Genomic DNA, 21,921 nt, shown 5'->3' with positions numbered 1-21,921 from the left:
GTGTAGCGTGTGTGAGTGAGTTTAGTATATTATTGCCCCTTCATATAGGAAAGGTCCAAAAAAAAAAAAAAAAAAAAAATTTGAAGACATTCTTTCTGGATGTCATCATTGGCCCAATGATTTCATTTATAAGAGTTTATCAGAAAATGGTCGGCAAACAAACAATGTTGTGGCTCTTTTTACAAGTCGCAACTAACAAGCATAAGGCTTTAAAAACCTCGGTCTGAGATACAAGTACAAAATTGTGAAATTATGAATGTTTTCTTTCATTAATTAATCAATATAAGAAATGTTAATAACAGACTACAACCCTTTTTCTGAAAGAATAAACGATAAAAATATATTTCCTCCGTAAACCCAAACTGGGAATAATAGAGACCATACTAGTCACTTATTAAGTTTCCTACTTTTGACTTATCCTGCGTTGTCGCTGATACAAATGGAAGCCACGCACTTAGGCCTCCAGGGGAAAAATAGAATTCGTAGAGGCAAATCCCGGCACCAACATGTGGCGCCAACTTGCCTCCAGGATGACCACCGCTGTTCTCGCAGTATGGAAAACAAAACATAGGAAGTTCCACCAGATGCTTTCCCAGAATCATCATTTACTTCGTTTCTTGGCTTCACTGTAAAGGATCACTCCAAAAACTGTGAGAGAATAACCCATCATTCCAGTCACGGAAACAGGGTTTCTAAAAATTAATATTGAGACCACCACAGCTACAGCTCCTTTAGCATTTCCTAGTACCTGGATAACCACAAAGTTCCATTTGTTACTTGCAACAAGACCAGGAAAAGAAACGTTAAAACTTAGTAATGACAATACGAAAATGTGAGAACTAAATACATCATTCTTCAATTTAATCAAGCATAAACTGCTCAATATTTCACATTAAGCATGATCATTTTGTCTGAACATATTTAACCAAAATGGAGGAGACGGAGCTCCTTTCATCAGTCAACATAGCCATGCAAACAGCGGAGCCACTAATGATCCAATAAGAACTTACCCAGCTACATAGGGTGGCTACAAGAACCAGTTTCCCAAGACCAACATACTTTTGGCCTTACCCTTGGCCTAATAGTGCCTTAATCTAAAGCAAATTGGTCCTAGCTTATAAATTCAGCTTATTATAGTGGTAACGTCCCCATATCATGCATCCTTAAAACAGAACTCGTCCCTATAAGTTTGGATGATTCATATCCTAGCAACAAAATTGAATATCTTTCACCACCTTAAACCCTAAAGATAGCCCTGCAACTTCAATACTCCCCAAACCATACTTGTTATTCATGAAATCTTCTAAATGCTAGAACATCACACGTGTTTAACAGCATTCATAATACATTCTGATTAACAATATACAAATGCCTGGATGAAGAAGGGAGACAAACCTGAAGAGTCAGAGCACTGGTGTGTTTTGTGACCAAGAAGTTGGTCAGATTTACAAAATATGCCAATGCTGAATTGAATAGCAGATACCATATGATCTTGACATCATCTCTTGCAAGAGCTAGTGTTATACCAACCACATTTTCTTCCATGATAAGTGTTGCAGGAAGTAGGAAAACAACAGCTATCGGAGCCATATATAGAAGGAGGTTCATGGAATTCAGCTTCTCCCTGGAATATAGAGGCAAGCCATTCAGTGCCAATTTTCAGTTTAGAGAGAATTTCAATGAAGAAGAAATAACTAATGCCATCAACTTCAACCAAATACAGAATGATAGAGCAAATACCCTTCGGAAGAAAGCAAAATCCCTTGAAGCACTGATTTAAGTGCCCTTGCAGCAGTTGCTGCGACACAAATTAAGAAACCAAACAGATGGAAGCTTGGTTCACCCTGTGGCCATGTAAAAAGATCAAAACTATTAGATGCATTGTGGTATGGTCGAATCAAACTGAAGGTTCATAACTTGACAAGAACTTATCAGATCTCAGGTTCAAAATTTATGTTCCCATTTTGTTTTGGTAGATCTTCTCACAATTATTTTTCTCTCAACTATCAGATTTTAGTTCCCATACAACCATAGGACAGTTAAAACCAATTGGAATTATACACAAAAAGAACAACCCAATTGCAAAAACTGCCACCAATCCATCCCAACCCATATCCCACCAATTCACAGACTGGTTGCTCAATTCTCATCCAAAGCAGCTCATCCCAAAGCAAACCCATTTCCAGAATTCACAGTAATTCTCCGTTATATACTTGAATTTACAATAATAAAGCAAAAATTAACAAGAAGGAAGAGCTCATACCCCACTTGCAATGATGACCCCTGTAACAACAGGAACGAGGGTGAGATAGGTGAGCCAAGCTTCCCTTTTGAGAGTCATAAAGTAGGCAAAGACGGCGGTGAAGAAAGGCGTGGTGGCCCCAATAGCCTGGTTAAACGAGACCGGCAAATACCGAAGCGAAATGTTCCCAAAAACGACCGACACACAAAACACAAGGCTCAGCGCCGTGATCTTCAAGAATTGGACCCGGGATCGAATGGTTTGCATAGGAACCATCTTCATCCAAGCAATTGCTATGTAGCTGAGCAAAGAACAGGCGGTCATGTGGCACATGGTGAGGAAGATCGGGTACTTGAAGCCATAGTTGCTGAGTAAGTACTTGTTCAGCAGCAGAACCCCAATGTTGGATGAGTACCAGGCGGTGACGAGCCCGATCGTGAACAAACGGCTCTTGCCCTTCATTTTATGAGGTGGGTCTCGATGGGACGGCTGAGATTTTGAGGCAAAACCAAGAAAGTGTTAGGTTCAGGTGAGGTGGGATCTGTTAGGGTTGGGGCATTGGTGAAACCCAGGTAGAGAATGACAAAGTGGGTTATATAGAAACATGGGTTGGCCTCCCATGGATCTGAGAATTGAGGTTCATTGAAAAGACGCAGAATTTTATGAAATTTAAATGAAAAACAATGCGAAAAATAAAGAATTTTTAGAAAGTAACAGGCAGAGAGAAAGAGGATTGAAAATGGAAATGGGTCTCTGTTAAAATTAAGAGAGGCTGCGTCGTTGGGTCAGAGTTTTGAGGACGACCGACGAGGAATGTGCCTCTTCTGCAAATAGGGGACGAGAGGGAGAGAGAGAAAAAGAGAGTTTTAAAGCAGAGAGAGGTAAACGCGTACGGGAGAATTCACTTCATTTCTTTTCTTTCTTTGTTGTTATTTAAGTTATTAGTTTAATTCGTTTTTTCGTTTTTTCGTTTTTTCGTTTTTATTTTTCTTTTGTTGTAAACTATAAGCAAAGTAGACTTTGACCATATTCAGTTTTTAACATAAATTAAATTTGTATATATTAATTTTAATTTTAATGACCATTTCAATTAAATTTGCTTCATTTTTTTCCCTACAAAGATTTTGACTTTTAACCTTTTTTTTTATGGGAACTTTTATGAAATTTATTCCGGTTCATCAAATTTATTTATTTATTTATTTTTTATAATGCGATCATCAAATTTACTTTGACCTTCATTTTATTTAATGTTTTGGAATGCTTTTTTTTTTTTTCATTTTTGATTTGCTTGTAGTAGACTTTATATCTTGACACAAGTAGACAACACTTCCACATGAAATTAAAGGATAATTCCATGAAAATGGTCAATCCCTACCTAGATTGTTATAAAACCCACCAAATCCAAAAAATCCCAACATCCAACCTCCATTTATTTGTTTTCCGAAAAAAAACCCATGAACTTGAGGTGTTAAAGTTAACCCCATTCTCTATTTTAATGCAGGCGCTGGACCAGTCGTCGCTAAATGTAAACAAATAAATTTGAGATTTATTAATATTAATTAGCTAAGAGTTTAAAATTGGAAATACATTTGGACCCCTATTTAGTATGAGGGCAATGAAGACAATGACGCGTATGGAATTTAAGTGTGGGATTAAGAATTGTCAACGAAGAATGCTCTTCTTCTACGGCCAACGCGCTTATTAGAAAATTAAAAGATGTTAGGCAAGCTTATGCGAATCTGGCCACCAATTGATAAAAAATATTCAAGTACTAGAAAATTGGACAATGCTTCATGCAAGGGACTATATGAACATTATCAGATGCTTGTTCTTGTTTGTATGTGTTTTTTTTTTCCTTGGATGAATTCTTTACATGATTTAAGGTGCACGAAAGATTTTTTGTATTAAGATAACAAGATATTTGTTTGGTAAAACTATTGACTTCATTACATAATTTTGGTTCCAACTAAATGCCCTTAAATAGACTGCTTAGGTAGGAAAATTAGTTGAATTGCTTGCTTAAACATTTTACCGATTACACGCATTGTTTGTGTGTCAGTATATATTTTGTAATGCTGATAATGGAATCATATCTTTAAACCGCATTATGTGACAGGTGATACTATAGGTAATAAATGATCTTCCATGCCACATAATATGATTTTAAAATGTGATTCACATAGCACCCAATCTCTGAATAAAAGAGTTAATAAAAGCAAATTGAGAAGAGAGAGTCCAACCTTCTTATCTGGCCATGTATAGCCCAAGGCTGGTAGTGGTTGACCTTCAACTACCTCTTCGAAACCTTCATTACTAGCTGCTGCTGTGCTTGCACCCAATTCAAAGTTTCGAACTTTTGTGCTTCTAAAACTTGTAAATGATAGTGTAGAAAAACTTGCACATCTTCTTGAAGAACAGACAAGTACTGACTTACTCAGTTGCTTTGCACCACCTGAAAATTCCCAGAAATGTCAATAACTTTCCCAATTGCCAAAGTAGAAGAATTTGTGTCTCTTTGTTGGAATCTGAGCAAATTTTTTAAAATGAAAGAAATTGATCGTAAGACCGCCATTTGGGTTCACTTAGATAACCAAATTAAACAACATTTACATATGTTATCCATGAATCTGGTGTCCTGTTTTTAAAAACTCAATATTATTTTCAGCAACCAAACTCCAGAATTCATCTGAAGTACCCAACAATTTAAAATACAATTTTGTGCAATTAAGAGAGAGAGAGCATACAATTGAAGGGTACAAGAGGGGCTGAAGCATTCAATTGAATCTGTGCCATTAAAGAAGGAAAAACAACCTCTGATTTTTTTTCTGTGTGTTCAGGTACCAAAACCGAAAAAAAAGAAGAAAAAAAAGAGAGAGAATTGCAGAGAGAAGGAAAGTGGGCTAAAGCCTAAAAGGGGTGTTAAATTTTGTTGAGTTGAGCAAGTGAAGGTGAATTTCTGTTCATGGCTACCTGAAACCACTGTTGTTGTGTTGTGATGAGTTGAGCAGGTGAAGTTGAAGGTGAAGCTCTCCCGGTGCTAACGTGGCATTGGTGGGTTTTGACCTGCAAAGTGCAGAGAGCCGAGAGTAGAGTATATTCTGTTTCTACTTTACCATTGGTCTGGATGGTGAGAGAATATCCAATACCATCCAATCCGATCCTCCCCTGTGTAGCAATTAGTCCAAGTTTGATAATTTGTCTCGTTTTTCCACCAGCTGACAGAGTCACCAAGGCATGCCAAGTGGTGCTTATTTTGTTTTCATGGATAAAGATTTTGGTCACAGTCAAAGGCGCCTTCAAGCTGCAAACTACAACATAACATCATATAGGTCGTGATCACTCTTAACGTTGAGCCTAAAATACCTTAAATCGTTCGTTCTTTAAAAGAGCGTTTAAGTATTGCAGTTTAATTACGAGGAAGCCATGTTTTTCACTCTAATATTGACTCTTTTATTTTCTCATGTATTAAGATATAGAAGTTAAAATCAATTAACTTTTTGTTTAGTAATATTGTATTTCTCTTCTTAAATGTTGAAAGAAGTTACGAGTTTGATTGAATCATCGTTCCCTATTCATGACTCTTTTATTAAGGGACTTGTCCCGATTGCTGACTTGGATGATGAATATGGATGGTGAATGGGGATGCTTGCTCACTTTGAGGTTAGGCAGTGAAGATGAGTCCAAGGTCCTCCAAATGCACAGAAACTTAGCATAATTCAGCCCATGTGAAAATGCTGAAAACCCGGGTCATGCAATGACAAATATCTGCTGAAAGTATGCAATGTAATGTAATGTCCTGCCAAACTTATAGATAACCCTGATGAAAGATCATCCGCTCAAATCAATAACTTTAGGACTTTTGGATCTTGGTGCTGAACCATATGTTCTAAAATCGAGAATCCTAAGCATTTGATTCTGGCACTTTGTCTGATGCAACCTTATAATACGGCTTCCTTGGATAAAGAGGTTATTTTTGTGTCATAGTTAGGAAGGAGGGACGGGGAGAAAACTCACACATACGAATACCACAGGGACTTAAATGCGAGACCATTAAAAAGCATGCTAAAGGTGTGGACTAATCGAACTAATTCCTTATTGGTCTTGAACAAGGAGTTGAAGAAGCTCATTTTTGTTTTAAATCTCTCTTTAGATTTTCTCAAAAAAAAAAAAAATATATCTCTGAAGATTTTCTGTGTTCCTATTATTAGTCTAGTAAATTCCCATCATCCTAAAATGCAAGAAAATGCAGAAGAAAAAAAAAACAATTAATGAGATTAAATATGTTGAAATGTCACATCTTACATGAAAACGATGTTGCGCACCTCTGAGTCTCAAACTTTGAAATGTCTTGTGCACGAGGCCTGCACTTCAAGGAGCAACCAAATGTTTATTTGCCATTTGGCCGAACTTGACATTCTTACAAGGAGAAATGGGATTAGCCTAACTAATTTTATGCCGTTAATCAAGTTAGCAGACGCTTGTCCCATCTGTTTTTGGTCAAACTCAGTTACCCACCTTCCTTTTTTACTGACACTGAGTTTGAGCATGCAACTAGAAGTTACTTTGATTACTGTATACTGATTAGCATACCAAACTCGTGATTAAGACGGGTCGGTGTCGAATTAATTTGGTCATAATTGGGTGTGGATTTTAATGGACAAGCATGTTAAGAGAGAACCAAATGACAGATTTCTAAGGAACAAGGACAATAGCTCAATTGGCACATATGGAGCATGAGCTATAAAAAAGTGTACGCCAAAGCTTAAATCTTACAATTTTGATCGTGTGGTTGGCTTGTGAACGTGGTCGACATTTGCCTACCTTAAAGTTTAAACAACAGCTTTTACATCACATGCCATTTGATTACAAACGAAAGCAAAGCTCCACCACTCAAGGGTTTTGTATGTAACTGCAAAACAAAGGCAAAATGACCTAAACAACATGTTAAATCGCCACAGTTTCCGCGCCTTTGGTTTGGCACTGTGCATTGGAGGCAGAGATTATCTTTCGATAGTTCTTTCATTCTTTTGATGTCCCTTTGCGTAATTGCATTTTACTACATGGGTTTTGTTTAATTCTATTTGGGCTTGAGATGCAAACATTTCTTGGTACCCTTCTTCGCACTTTGGTTTTAGCCTTTTAAAAGGCCCTTTACATTGAATTTTACATCATCATTCAATTAGCTCCATGTAAATTTACATCATCCATCCATTAGCTTCAGTTTGAGAGGAGCTTCTATAACGAGGGGTTCAACCAACAGTCTAATAACAACTCTGCACTTGATCAAACGGCTATTAAAGACCCCCTTATTATAACCCCTAACTGTAGCCTCCCTGCAGTTTAAGCCGTTTTAGATGGGTCTGGGGACCAAATCTTTTAGGCAAGTTTGATTCGTTATGATAGCGACTAGTGAAGGAATATGAGTGAAGCAAATGCCAGGGCTCTACAACTCTGTCCAGGCGGCTATTAAAAACCCCCTTATTATAACCCCTAACTGTAACCTCCCTGCAGTTTAAGCCGGCTCTACAACTCTGTCCAGGCATGAGTAAAAAGCATAACACAAACAGCAAGTTACTTTTCACAATCGTATATAAAGACAAACAAAGGCATAATCGACAATGGCCCCAGAAACAACGGTCATCTGAAACAACAATGTGAACAAATGGGCTTTTTAAGGGATCGGCCGTTGCCCTCATTGGGGAATTTTAATATAGCATTTCATAATATTAAAAACCCAAATTGGAGAAAAATATCCAACAAGAGAATGCTGCTTCATTCAAAACTTTTCCTTCATGAGTAGTTTAATGAATATTCAAACACAAAGTTGAAATGGTCGGGACGATAAGCATTAAAATTAGTGACTATTGAATAATGTTCTGCCATCCAAACAAACAAAACTGACTCCGCCTCAAACAAACAATACATCTAACTTGGCTCGCAAAAACCATATAAAACTAAGAAACCTTCAAACGACGAATCTCTATCATCTATAAGTCCTGAGCAACTGCAAGAAAGAAAAATGAGCACAAGGTTAGAACCTGGGTAGAAGAGTTTTTGCTAGAAACTCAACAAAACCAAAAGAAGCACTGCGAAATAAGATTATGTCATAAACAACAAGCATCTCTATCCTAAGAACTGCAATATGATCTCAAGTTTCCAGGACGAAATTGAAAATATAGCTAGAAACAAAACAAAACAAAACAAAATTGAAATGTGCATTGCTGCAAACTAAATAATTTAGACAGCAAACTCCACAAGTACAAAGAGAAGGGAATCAAATCAACACTAGCTTAACAACTCAATAACCAACAACCTATAGATTACGGGGCAAAACCTCCAATGTATCTCTACCAGGCATCAAAATGAGCACAAATAAAAGATATCATGAAAATGTAAAGTAATTACTAGAGTCAAAACCCAGGCATCAAAATTATGTAAACCAGTAAAGGCTCACTGGTGAAACCCACAGATAAATGAATGTATCAAATAGAAGTAAACATCTGGCATGTAATCAAATAGAGGATTTCAGAATCAATTGAGACAACACAGTCAAAGGGATTACCTTCTAGGCATATATAAATGTAAGCAACCAAATCCTACCCTACACTATGCTAAGCTAAAATGTCAAAAGTAATACGTAAATCAGCCAATAATCACAAATGTAAATATATATCCGAACATTGAACACAAGGCACAACAAAACTATTGCATTCTCCATAATGAAACTGCAAAAACTCAATTTCACAAAAACACAGACATGTGTTGTGCAACAATAAAAGACAAAAACACATGCTGAAGTAGCATATTCATCCACATTGTATGAGGCAAATCCAGCAAATCTTACAATGCTAAATCAAAACTTCAAATACAAACAGCCATGCACAACATACACTGCATACAAATAACCGTAGAACTAAAAATCAAAGCAAAACAAAACTCAAAGAAAAAGTACCTTATATATTGCTGGGATACATGAATACCCTAACACGAGCACCCTACAAAGGAAGCACAAAAAAAAAACACAATCAGAAATGGCATTGATAAAAGACTACTACACATATAGCACACTAACATTTTTAATATAACACAATACCATGGATTTGGGTGGCAAATTGGAAGTGAACTTAGCACGAACGATGCCACTGTTACCATGAGGCCTGGAAACCTTGCCCCAAATGCAGCGGTAGTGGCTCCCATTCTTCTTCACCTTGGCCTTGTAGATGTACGCCAAGCGCTTTCCAGCGTACCATGCCACCTCCTCTTTGGTGTTCACTCCATTGATCTGAATCAAGGAGGTGCTAGGGTATTGATTCGACTTAGACCTAACCAAAACAATCAGTCAGCTCAAACCCTAGTCTCCATTTAGCTCACAACCGAAGAACAAAATCAAATCTTCTTCAATTTTATGGATTTATCAGTAGAAAAACAATTGCAGCCAAACATTAATAAAAAGCACAATACAAAATCAATTACCTTTTGTATCCGAGAACGGTGCCCCCGACGTAGAGTCTGATATAAGACATTAGAGTGAAAGTATTACAAATCTGATACATGTAATCGGATTAACATTTCCAGAAATTAGGGTTTTGGGGGAGGCAATCAATGGATCAATTACCTAATTCGTTCTCCTTGGCGTTCCTTCACCATTTTTGCGTTTTGGGGTTTATGCCTCTACCAGTAAGCAACCACAGACGCCTGCGTAGAAGAAGCACTAAAACCCTAGTTTGGTTTGCAAGAAGATTACGGTATTTATATAAAAGGGAGTGATTTTGTAGATGGGCCTTGTTATGGGTATGTAACCCACTATCGATTATAAGAAGGCCCAAGTAAGTATCTATGAGTCCAATTAAGCATTTCGGATCCTAGCCCAACCCAAATCTGAAAGCTTTTGTATTTTGATTTTATTATTATTATTATTATTATTATTTATAAATGATCATGCTTCATGGTCTAGTGTTATTTTTCTTCTCAGCTTGGAAGATATCCTAAATTCAAATTTTCCCTCCCCGATGATTGAAAAAAAAAAAATTTCCTTTATAGATTTATAGCTGAAGTTAGGGATACTAGTGTAAGAGATTTATGTTCAAAGTATTCAAATAATGTTTTTTGTATCATATCTATTCATTATGCTTATGTCAAGTAGGTTCCGACTTTGTAGAAAATATGGTGAGTAAACATGTTTATAAGTCAACGGGATCTAGTCTATTGGAAAATGGTCTTGACTTGTAGACAAGTGTTTTCAGGTTTAGAAAACCTTTGTATTTATGGTAATTCATTCCAAAATAACCAAAAAAGAAAAAAGAAAGAAAGATTGTTTGGTGCAGGTGGAACACCATCAACATTTCTTGTGTACGTTGGGGGTTTTGTTTGGATAATATGTGGTGCTTGCTCTGTTTAAGTTTTGAATTACCAACACAAATTATATATATATAGCCAATAACATCACAAACACAGAGCCTCATCCGCCTTATAATCCGCCCCCACTTTAAATTCTAGACCCATTAAATAAAATAAAAACGAATTGAATTCACAAACTTTGTAACACTAACACAGGCCGTTACCTCCTCCACCTCCACCCACTAACTAAACTTTAATCTCCTCCCACGTTCCCTCTCTCTCTTTCAAGCTTCTATATCCCATTACTCTGCATCTCCTCTGTTTCTCTGTTTCTTTCTCCATGTCAAACTCTGCTGCTGATCATCACAACTCATGCACCAGGTCAAGGAGACGTGTGCATGAAGCCATAGAAGAACAAGATACTCCTGTCAAGTCCGATGACGCCAACGTTAATGCCGTCTTTTTTCGCCGTAGAGTGCGCAGGTTGTCTGAATTCTCAAGAGGGTGGTGCAGATGGGCTTCCATGGTTTTGATGGTGTTAGCTTTTGTGTCAGTGCTGGCCAAGTTTGCTTTGCTCAGTACGTTTCCGGAATTGAGGATGATGGAAACAATAGGTTTCATTCGACCAGGGACATCATCAACAATGCAACAAAACATGGTCAGTGAAGGTGGCAGCAATTATTTGACTCAAATACAGGAAGGTTCCAGGTCAGATTGTTATTTTTTTCTGCATTTTTTATCCAGTCATGAAGGTTAAGAAAGATATATAAGTTTAGTCCAAATATTGCTATGCCATATGAACAAATTTGTTATGTATTGAATAATCTTAGCTCATATTAATGTTAGACTCAAGATTGATGCATGCTCACTTGCAAAGTTGCAGTTGGGTTTACTTGGATCATCTGTCATTTTATTACTGATAAGGCTTTGATATTCTTCTTACAGTTGGGGTATCATTTTTTTGTAACCTGAGATTGTGATCCCATCTTTTATTTGATTTCTGCTAGTCAGACTCGTGATATTTGGGCGCCACCAGAGAATGCTAATTATTACCAATGCTTAAATCGATCGAAGAAGGAATTTCGTACGTCCCGAAAGTTTTCATCCCCAATGAATTATCTTTTGTGATACTACGTTGGAAACTAGTCATCACAAACAATACGAATCGTTTTAATTAAATTATTAGTTTCATTTGTAACAGGGAATGGAACAGCCACAAATGGCTATCTCCTAATTCGTGCCAATGGTGGATTGAATCAAATGAAGTTTGGGGTAGGCAACCAATTAAGCTAGCTTCTGTGTTTTGGGACTTTCATACTTTTCTTTCTTGGGTTTCTTCTGAATAAATTGAACTTGCAGATAGGTGACATGGTTGCAGTAGCAAAACTTATGAATGCCACTCTTGTTCTCCCTTCTTTAGATCACAAATCCTTTTGGACCGACCCGAGGTTAGGATTCTTAGTTAATTATACTGGCCCATATTAGATTAGGCTATTGTGGTTGAAAAGTTAACATCCCTTCATTCTCTTTTGCATTTGATTTGTTCAGTGTTTTTAAAGAAATTTTCAACTGGAAGAACTTCATGGAGGTTTTAAGAGATGACATCATAATTGTAGAGTCACTCCCACCAGAGCTTGCAGATGTGAAGCCCCGGGTTAAGGCTCCGGTTTCTTGGTCGAAGGTATGGTCAAGATTGTTTTTAGCCTTTTTCAATCATACCAATGGGATTTGAATCTAACAATGTGTAACAATTTGTGACCAGCCCAGTTACTATAAACAACAGATGGTCTCATTATTGCAGAAGCACCAGGTGCTCAAATTCACCCTCACAGATTCCCGACTTGCTAACAATGTTGCTACCTCAATCCAGAGGCTCCGCTGCCGAGTTTTGTTTAAGGCTCTGAAATTCACAGCTGAAATCGAACAACTCGGGATGAAGTTGGTTGACAGATTAAAGAACAATGGTAGCAGATACATTGCTCTCCATTTAAGGTGTGTCCAAGAAATTGACTATGTACTTGACAACAAAATGTGTCCTTCATATATTGTTGCTGTATAATTTTCTAACCAGTGACAAGCACATTATATTTGTACATGCAGATATGAAAAGGACATGCTTTCTTTCACAGGCTGCAGTCACAATCTTACCAGAGAGGAGGATAGAGAGCTTGAAACAATAAGGGAGCAGACGCCGCATTGGAAGCATAAAAGGATCAACGGCACGGAGCAGAGACACTTAGGACAATGCCCCATGACCCCAAGAGAGGTTTCTGTGTTCCTTGAAGCAATTGGGTTTCCTTCAGATACAAAAATATACATAGTGGCTGGTGAGATTTATGGGCAAGACGGGCTTAAACCAGTGCAAGACAAGTATCCTAATATATTTTTCCACTCAAATTTAGCAACTGAAGAAGAGCTACAACCATACAAGGACAAGCTCAATCAGCTTGCTGCCTTGGACTATATTATAGCAGTGGAGAGTGACGTTTTCATCTACTCTTATGATGGAAATATGGCCAAGGCAGTCCAAGGTCATAGAAGATTTGAAGGGTTTAGGAAAACAATCAGCCCTGACAAGTAAGCATAACTATTGCCCAATATATTAAACCAAATCTTCATTTAAGCTCTCTCTAATATTCAAACTTATGTGCCTTGCAGACAAAGGTTTGTGAGATTGATTGATAAGTTGGACAAGGGCGTGATAACTTGGAAAAAATTCTCGTCCTGGGTTAAGAAGTTACACGAAAATAGGATTGGAGGACCATATCGCAGAATTTCCAGAAATTTGCCCAAACTTGAGGAAAACTTTTATGCAAATCCTTTTCCAGGTTGCATTTGTGAAAGGTCTAGTGGCTCAGACTCAACATCCACAACAACCCAAAAGATCAAAACAGGGAGACGAAAGTTAATAGGAAGGGTGTTTTAAGTGTGGCTCGAGCTGTAGATATTCATGCAAAGATTATATCTTTAGCTAATGTAGCTATCTCAAATCATGTACATACAAAGTGTACTGAAGCAGCAGATGGGTTCTCCCTTAAATATCTGTTCTTTGTGCATTTGATGAATCTTAGATAGGTAGAAAACTAAGAGAAGCTCATATTGGGAGATGCAGTCTAAGGTTACAGAATTTTTTAAGACTGTTGGAGATTCGAATTTAGTCTGTTCCCTACTTTTGTCTAAACTTTTGTAAATTATTACACATGAGAAGGTTTTTCTTTTTCCATTTTCTTTTTCCTCTTTTGGGTAAAGAAAAAATAAAATTAAAAAGAAAAGGCTAATTATGACAAATACTACTAGGCGCTGGCTGGCCCAAACAAGGATATACATTCAGCAGGCTCATCCAGCCCAACACTAAACCAGAAATTTTAAAAAGAAAGAAAAAGCAAGCAGAAAAAAGAAGCGCACGTTCTACTTGTTCCTGTAGTCTCGCTGTGTGAAGCCTTCGCTTTAGCCACCATTTACACCTCCAATCCAAGTCTGTCTCTCTGAGATCAGGTGCTAGCATCAGGTTAGTGGGTTTTTATTTTCCTTCCCAATCTCTAAAATGGCACTTGTATTTTATCAATTTCCCATAACATTGGTAATTTGTAAGTTTAATATGTATTTCTCAATAACTGAGTTGTTCTTGGAAACATTTCTTCCATTGAAGCTGCCCGGGTTTATATTTAAGCTTTTACATCTTCAATCTGACTTGGGTATTCTTGATTTTCATCTATTACGCATAGATTTACATATGTTTTGAGGTTTACCGCGCTATTTGAGGGGATTCGATTTCCTAGGTTGCTAGGTTTTGCGTCCGATTGTTGGAAAAGGCCAAGTGTGGTACTCTGGGGTTGTCCCATTTTTGGAAAAGGCCAAGTTACTGTTGTTTGTGGCAGAATGCTATTAGTTTTTATTTTTTCATTTTAGAATTGGTGTAAAATGTTGTTGTTTTCTGGGTCATCAGGCTGGTCATTGGAGCTTAGTTTTCAACTTATGAAAAATTCTCAATAACCTAACCGATTGATCAAAGATCTAGTTAATATTCAGCCTGGAAGAGTTCATTTCAGTCCTATGTTTTAGATACTGAGGTCCTAGTCGTCACCGGAATTTTATATATTCTCCACATGAAGGTTAGGAAACTGAGAAAGCACAAACAAGTGCTCTATGATTCGCCTACGTGGTCTATATCTACTTAGGTATTATAAGCTATGTGGAATTTTCATCTACAAATAGATGTGGACTCTTGCATAGCCATCAGTGAATAGCTGATGACTTGGCAGCTGCATTTAAACACTCATCCCTGGATACTTTCATACTCTTTGGTGCAGTTGCCCGTGTCCATTTACTGACAAATGCAAATAGGACTGCATGTCTTTGAAACTATGGCAACTTCATTACAAATGTGAAATTAACTTCTCCGGAGAATCATTCTATGCTTTCATTTTCTGCTGCACGGAAAAAGTTGTTGAACTGTTCTCCTTTTTCTCATTTACATATTAGATTGAAGAGGGGATCGGGAATGGGGATTAAATGCCTAAAACTCAGAGGCATTTGTAGCTTATATGAAATAAATTCTTCTTTTTTCAGGTAAATGGGTTTGATGACACTACTTGAAGGCTTTCTGCTTCTTGCAAATGCACTAGCAATATTAAATGAGGACCGCTTCCTTGCGCCTAGAGGATGGAGCCTCTCAGAATTCTCAGTGGGCAGGACAAAGTCAGTCAAAGGACAGATTATAGGTCTCATTTATGCAACACAGTACTTGAGAGTTCCTCTCGTACTACTCAATACCGTCTGCATTGTTCTAAAATTGATATCTGGGTGATGCAAAATTAGGTAAGATAAAGATTTCTATGTTTACGGGATAATATCCTCTCTTTTTTCTTATTTGCATTTGTTTGTTAAATATTGTAAGATTAGTACAAAGTTCTAAACCCACACTCTTTGTATTCTTCTGTTTTCCCCTAGTATCATATTGTCCAAACAAACTTACTGTTGAGCTTTTGCTCAGGTTGGTTTCTTTACTACTCTGGTGAAGTGTATGTGTTAACTCTTAACATTTTTATATGCACAGCCCTGAGCCAATATCTCCTGGTTTGATGTAGTATTATGCAGTTGATAATTCGATAGTATTTTGACAACATATGAAAATGCCATACTTTGCGTTCACTCTACAATAATAAAGGTGACGGAACAAGTGAAAATTTGGTTAATTAGGAAAGTATGCATCTCATATCAATTATTCTACCAAGTAGCCGCAACTGGTTGCAAAGTTGTTCTTACCTTTGTATTGTGCACAGGAATATTGTTGAAACACTTAGATTAATGTTCAGTCTAATGGAACACTATTATATCTATGAGAGCATTCTTTTACTCGGGACCTGAGCTTGGCTTAGTTCTTTTCTGTGCTGGGTAAAAACTGCTAATGTCATAATTTTATTCATAATGTCATTGAAATTTTCTTTTCTTTCTGAATGGTTGCAGATGGTTCTGAAGATTCATCAAAGTGATATGGGAAATCTGCCAAATGGATCTCTGGTTTCTTGGAAGGCTGAAGCATTAGGTTGATTGATATTGTTTGATTGTTGTAATTTTGAAATAGCTCTTGCACCTCATTGTTCGGAAACTATTTGCCAATGTATCAATTGTGCATTTTAACGTCACTCTCTCTGTCTCTCATCCTTCCTTGCCTTTCACTTTTCTATCTGTTAGCAATAAAAATTCCCTCAAAATTTATTCAAGGATTATTGCTTCGAATGTATTGACCTTTCCAAAATATTAACTGATGGTGTTTTTGCTACTCTTTGTTCTTACTCTGATAAACCTTGTACAGTACATGGACTAATTATCAAACATATATACTAAGAGGGCAAATTTTACTTTTTGGATGTGATAAAATTTTATCTTTATCCTATCAGGTATAATATCGTCTGCGTTAAGATGTCATGTATGCTACTTGACTCTGCAGGAAACAAATCTTTGAACAATTAAGCTATGCTATTAAATGCTTAAGCTTTCAACCAACAAAAGACAGGGGCCTAACTGCCAAACGTAAATGAAATACATTTCGTGGGATCAAATGAAAAAGGGAAACCTAACCTAATCATAGATCAGCAAATACGTGGTAAGTTTTAGAATCTACTGCTATGAGCCTCAAGGCTGAGATTAAAGCTGCAACGGCCAAAAGGGCAAAGAAACCAACATTTAGCCAATGCCAGAGCTTTTGCGCTGAAGTGAGTTTGTCCTTCTTTGCCATCAGGTACATGTGGTTTGCAAGAATAAATGTGAGAGGGAAAGTGCTGATGGCTCCTGTGAGGCTCATGAAATCTCCAAGGAATGGCAGAAGAGCTGAAACCAGTGTGTTAATGGCTAAGTAGCCACCTCTAACAGTAATTCTGAATGTCAAGTTCTGAATTTTCAATGGACTTCCTTTAATACCAAACTTAGTGTCCAGATACTCATACATTGGACTTGCAAATATCTACAAGCAGCAATAAGAACTTGATATGAGATTTTCAGAAAGTAAAAAGTCGGGGGTTGAAAGAAACCAAAAAAAAAAAAAAAGACATACATGCAAAGCAATGACTGTTTGCAGGAAGGCAGCAATATTGGCCATTGCCTTCACCCAAATCGGCCCGCTGACATTGTTGAGCAAATAAGATGATGTTTTATTTCCATATGCCCAATACCCTACAAAACAAACGGCATACAGTGGCAAAACTCCAGCTGTAAACTGAAAGTACAGAGCCTTCATCATGTTTTCAACAACTGGTTTCCTCACTGTAGCCTGTCACACAAACACAGCCAAACCAAAGTGAATTTGGAAAAATACACATGAAGTTTCTCATCTAAGCAACCGAAAACTTTAAAGATTTTAATTCCAGGTACCTGTATCTCTGGTAGCATTCCTGTGTTGAATGCAAAGACCAGGCTAGCAGCTGCTCCGATTGTGGTAAATATTCTGCTTATTTTTGTCCCTGGGATGTCATAACTCCTGGCCGGTGCTTGAAGTCCTATAACAAAGCACTACAAATTCTTAATTTAAACTTATTGAACAAGAAAATGGCATGTGCATGTTCCGAATTAAACTCAAAGCATGATAACTCCAGGCATTTTAAACAAAGCAAACAACTCTTGTTCAAGAAATATGATTCTTACCATCTTGGAGTGACAAGACGAATGCTATAACAATATATATCAAGCTGAAGACTGTTGAAAACCCCAGCCAAATCCTGAGAGCTGACAAGTGTGGTATCCCTATAGCAAATATTGCACAAACAAAGCCAGAAATGGCAATAAAATGCGGGAGCTTCATGACGTGGTCATCCTTGAACAGAACATACGCAGCCTACATGGCAAATGTAACGGCTACAAGTTTTAGGAAAATAAGACATAATCTGTTCATATGCATATAGTCCAATTTAAAGGAAACAAAAAAGCAGGAAACTTATAACTACTGGAACTGGCAAAAGATTAATTGGATATAATATGCAAATGTGACAGAAAAATGCAATCCCATGTCCTCATTTGATCTCACCTTGAGGGCCTGACCAGCCAAAATGATAAATCCCGTGTTAATCATGAAAAGATTGACATATTGCAATCCCCATGTAAGTGAATAAGCTTTCTTGCCTGCAATCAAATAGCCCCCATCAGGAAACAAAACAGGGAAAGCATAAGCCACGAAATAAGAAAGGTATATTCAAGAAATGAATCCAACCAATACATTTACTTTACCATATATAAATCCTGCAAGATCTCTGTATCTGATGTGCCTAACCCCACCATATTCATGGAGCTTAGCAATAAGAGCATTTGCATAGAGTGATATTGCAGTGGCTAGAATTAGACCGATTACACCGCCTATCCAACCCAGAGGAATCATTACATTTCCAGAGTATCCCAGCACATACGCACTGTTGATACCGGTGGTGAGGACAAATCCCACTTGAAACCATGAATCTATGGAAACCAACGAGGTAAGATGAGCTCACAAACAATGAAAGCAATTTCAATATCAATGTCACTGCCACTGAGCTATTTGAAATCATTGAGCATTCGTTTATTAGAAATCACAATTCAAAAACAATAATTTCATGAATTCAAATTAGGAACCAAAAAAATTAGAAAAACGATTCATTTCCCTATTGACAGCCTCAATTCCAGACAAAAACATAGCATGCTTTCACTTTTCAATTCAAATACATTCTGGGGTTTTGGAAAATGATTTAAAACAACCATTACCACAATCATTTCCTTCATCGACATGATTGAATTTTCAAAACAGAACAATCCAACATAAATCCAGATGAAAAACAGGGAGGTAAATGACATGAACAAACAAAATTTAAAAAATGAAATGAAAACCTGTGCTAATCTGATGGGCGGTTTCTGGGATTTCGGCAGTTTCTTCATCATGAAGCTTTTTAGAACCAGAATGGACTTCACTAGTAGCATCCATAGTCAACTCTTGATGTTCTCCTTGCCCCGCCAGTAGCCACAGCGTGCTCTGCTCTCCCTCCTCCTCCCCCCTCTCTTCTTCTTCTTCTTCTTCCCAAATGTATGTCACAGCCAGCGTAGCCCTAACCTTCCCCTCGTCCTCGCCTATTTATAGATGCCTCAGCTGAAAACAAGCATAGAATTCATTTCAGCCAGCAATAAGGAGGCACCCAATTTAGAAAATTATTAAAAAGTTGCAATCTTTTCACAAATTACGCTCGTAAAACAAACAACATCATACGTGTTAAATACACTCACTTCTTCTTCTTCCTTTCCCTTTTCTTCTCATTGACCTCACCACTCGTATCGCTTTGCTGCTTTGTTGGAGGCGCGTGTCAGATTTTTGTGCATTTCAAAGACTCTTAAATTCTCACCCCGTGGGGGTCGTTAGTAGATTTCTTCCGTCTTAAAGTTGTCGACAACTGCCTTCTCTGGGAGAGTGCACCAATTTTGACCATTCACCGTTAAATTCAGTGTCTTTCTGCAGTTGGGTTCTTTTTGGAATGTGGATCTTCAAGGTTGGTTATTGATCGAACGGATAAGAAAGCGCCACGTATTTGTTGGTGTAAACGATCGTATTTTCTCATAATTATTGGCACGTTTTGGTATTTATTAGTTTATTTTATTTATTGGGTAAATTACTCAAATAGTCCTAAAATTTATACCCGATTTACATTTTGGTCCCTCAATTAAATTATTCGTTCAAATGATTCATCAACTCTTTATTATTCGTCAAATTGGTCCTACCGTAACATTTTCTACAAAATTAAATCAAGTGAGGAGCACATGCTATATTGTTAAGGGAAAATAAGACTTTTGATAGCTTACTAAATAAGAATTTGTTGGTGTAAATGATCGTATTTTCTCATAATTATTGGCACTTTTTGGTATTTATTAGTTTATTTTATTTATTAATTAAACTGATTTCACGGTCATTTTAGGAAGAATCTCTCTAAGATTTTTATTTTTGTTTGTTCACAATATCTTAATATCTTAAAATTGATGGGCCACCAACCCACCGACTTTTTTGATATTGTTGATGTGTTTAATTATTCCTTAATTTATTCCAATTTGTTCCGCATAGGAGATCACTCAATCATGTTTCCTTAATTTGGTTAGCTGGGGAAGACGCCAAAAGTTTTGCAACATCATGAAACATGAATTGTATGGTAAAAATTGAAACTTCTACCATTACCGGTCGGCATATCTCTGTCTACATGAGAAAACAGGGCGGCGTCACGCCATGGTTGCTGGTGGCCGGACCTCTGTCTCGCATCGCACTTGTAGGATTCCGGAACTGATGGGGGGTACTGTGTGCATAGCCGTACTTATTTTCATACATGCATCCATGCAAGATCATAGTAGAACAATACGGTAAAAGAATAAGAGTCGGTATTATAACAACTCTAGTGATAATTCTTTGCACAGGTTCGAATCTTACCTTCATACTTAAAGACACAAAAAGTTGCTACTTTTCTATAGATATAGAAAACACTCAATGCAAATGCAAGAATGCATATGCTTCAAAGCACCTTCAAATAATTGTACGGTGCGTTTTAGACTAATGAGTGAGAATAATATGCCACTCATGTGACACTTTAGGAATTTTTATACAGTTTGTGATATATTTGTTTTACATTAATAAAATGCATGTGCAAGTGACTTGTAATCTTTACACTTCGAGGTTATGCCTGTTCCGAATATGCTTCTAGAAAAACAACATAAAAATAATTGAATGTCGTTATTCACAATGATTAGATTGATACAGTCTCTCAAAGCAAGTGTAATGGTGGGTTTTTATTTTATTAAACTATCTTTTTGACTGAAAATGACAGATAATAACAGTGGGTTAGTGACCATGAGAATACTTTCAGAGCAAATCCATAATCATGGATTCCCAGATCTTTTGTGTAGGATTGGGCAATATAAAGAAAAGACGTCGCACTGAAACCCACTAGGGCTGTTATTAGGCATCTATCTTTCTTTCTTTTATTTGCTACCACTAAAACTTGGTGCCTTGATAAGGCTGCTTTTATAATTTCATTTTCCACTTATTTATTAGGTTTTGGTGACTGATAAAGTGATGATATTGCTTCAAAGCTATGATATTTTTGGTTCTCTATGATAAGGAATTAGAAAAGAAGATGTCTTAATGCACTTTCTCTAAAAGCTTTCTACACATAAAGTCCGTCATATCATATCAAGTCCCAAGTGTGCTTACACAATTCATACTAACTACATATTGATTGAAGCAGATCCATATCTAGCCGATGAGAGGCCCAGAGCCAACAACAATCCTCTCAGTTTCGTAAGCCTACTTGGAATATAAAATGGCCCCTGACTTGCCAGACCAAGACATCCAGTCTAGCATTCATCAAGAACAGCATTGTTGCAGAAAACTCAATCCCAGAGTCAGAGAGGGTACCCTACACCATGCCACTAAACCAATTTGGCATGGTTTTTAAAGAGGCTCATAATATCTTCTTCCCCAAGGTTTCAAAAATCCAAATTGTCCAATGTTTTAACCAGCAAACAGATACTGACAACAATACATCACATTGACATGAACAGAAACTTCAAATTCTTTATTAATGGAACCATACAATGGGGAGCAAAGCTATGTCATTCAAATTAATGTGTCGATTTGAAAGTAGAATGTAGCATGGCTATCGACAATGAAAAGGTCTTACAACAAGCTAAGGGTAATGCTGAGGAAGTTCCCATGAACTCTGCCCATAATGCTAATTAGACTAAGGTGAAGAAGGGGAAGGTGAGACGGGGCCATGCTTGAATCAATACCTAGCCTACCTTATCGAACATTTTGTTAACTCTCTATTTCATTTCTTGAATGAGGTTCTACA

General features: G+C 37.2%; 5 protein-coding genes across 6 annotated transcripts; 2 read left to right on the top strand and 3 right to left on the bottom strand.

Moving 5' to 3' along the window:
• Nucleotides 1–242: 242 nt before the first annotated feature.
• LOC110763349 (putative sugar phosphate/phosphate translocator At3g11320) lies at nt 243–5,356 on the bottom strand. Of its 2 annotated transcripts, none has more exons than XM_088249367.1 (6): nt 5,213–5,356; nt 4,483–4,694; nt 2,264–2,731; nt 1,741–1,844; nt 1,396–1,624; nt 243–748 (listed from the first exon to the last, which is right to left on the bottom strand). In XM_088249367.1, exons 3-6 carry the CDS (start codon nt 2,702–2,704, stop codon nt 602–604), a joined length of 921 nt encoding a protein of 306 aa, XP_088105493.1. In that variant the 5' UTR covers nt 2,705–2,731; nt 4,483–4,694; nt 5,213–5,356; the 3' UTR covers nt 243–601. The 2 variants fall into 2 exon arrangements, with proteins under 2 accessions (XP_088105493.1, XP_021821806.1); XM_021966114.2 differs by having other exon boundaries at nt 4,987–5,342.
• A 2,636-nt stretch (nt 5,357–7,992) lies between these two features.
• Nucleotides 7,993–9,994, bottom strand: LOC110763348 (large ribosomal subunit protein eL33w). The gene is made up of 5 exons (XM_021966113.2): nt 9,858–9,994; nt 9,716–9,751; nt 9,336–9,564; nt 9,195–9,237; nt 7,993–8,246 (listed from the first exon to the last, which is right to left on the bottom strand). The coding sequence occupies exons 1-4, from the start codon at nt 9,887–9,889 to the stop codon at nt 9,196–9,198; spliced, it is 339 nt and encodes a 112-aa protein (XP_021821805.1). The 5' UTR covers nt 9,890–9,994; the 3' UTR covers nt 7,993–8,246; nt 9,195.
• Nucleotides 9,995–10,798: 804 nt separating this feature from the next.
• Nucleotides 10,799–13,505, top strand: LOC110763352 (O-fucosyltransferase 19-like). The gene is made up of 8 exons (XM_021966117.2): nt 10,799–11,287; nt 11,587–11,663; nt 11,781–11,851; nt 11,939–12,027; nt 12,128–12,260; nt 12,342–12,571; nt 12,680–13,156; nt 13,238–13,505. The coding sequence occupies exons 1-8, from the start codon at nt 10,920–10,922 to the stop codon at nt 13,503–13,505; spliced, it is 1,713 nt and encodes a 570-aa protein (XP_021821809.1). The 5' UTR covers nt 10,799–10,919.
• A 424-nt stretch (nt 13,506–13,929) lies between these two features.
• On the top strand, nt 13,930–16,302 carry LOC110763334 (uncharacterized). The gene is made up of 3 exons (XM_088249063.1): nt 13,930–14,087; nt 15,149–15,397; nt 16,046–16,302. Exon 2 carries the CDS (start codon nt 15,153–15,155, stop codon nt 15,384–15,386), a length of 234 nt encoding a protein of 77 aa, XP_088105189.1. The 5' UTR covers nt 13,930–14,087; nt 15,149–15,152; the 3' UTR covers nt 15,387–15,397; nt 16,046–16,302.
• Nucleotides 16,303–16,539: 237 nt separating this feature from the next.
• Nucleotides 16,540–19,517, bottom strand: LOC110763351 (proline transporter 1). Its single transcript, XM_021966116.2, has 8 exons — nt 19,319–19,517; nt 18,929–19,184; nt 18,299–18,523; nt 18,099–18,193; nt 17,720–17,909; nt 17,450–17,574; nt 17,133–17,348; nt 16,540–17,042 (listed from the first exon to the last, which is right to left on the bottom strand). Exons 2-8 carry the CDS (start codon nt 19,020–19,022, stop codon nt 16,665–16,667), a joined length of 1,323 nt encoding a protein of 440 aa, XP_021821808.1. The 5' UTR covers nt 19,023–19,184; nt 19,319–19,517; the 3' UTR covers nt 16,540–16,664.
• Nucleotides 19,518–21,921: the final 2,404 nt, after the last annotated feature.

Source organism: Prunus avium, chromosome 2 (assembly GCF_965620075.1).
Source record: "Prunus avium chromosome 2, drPruAviu1.hap1.1, whole genome shotgun sequence".
NCBI classification, from domain to species: domain Eukaryota; kingdom Viridiplantae; phylum Streptophyta; class Magnoliopsida; order Rosales; family Rosaceae; genus Prunus; species Prunus avium.
The sequence above is the reverse complement of the archived record's forward strand: the minus strand, read 5'-3'. Positions and strand labels throughout refer to the sequence as shown.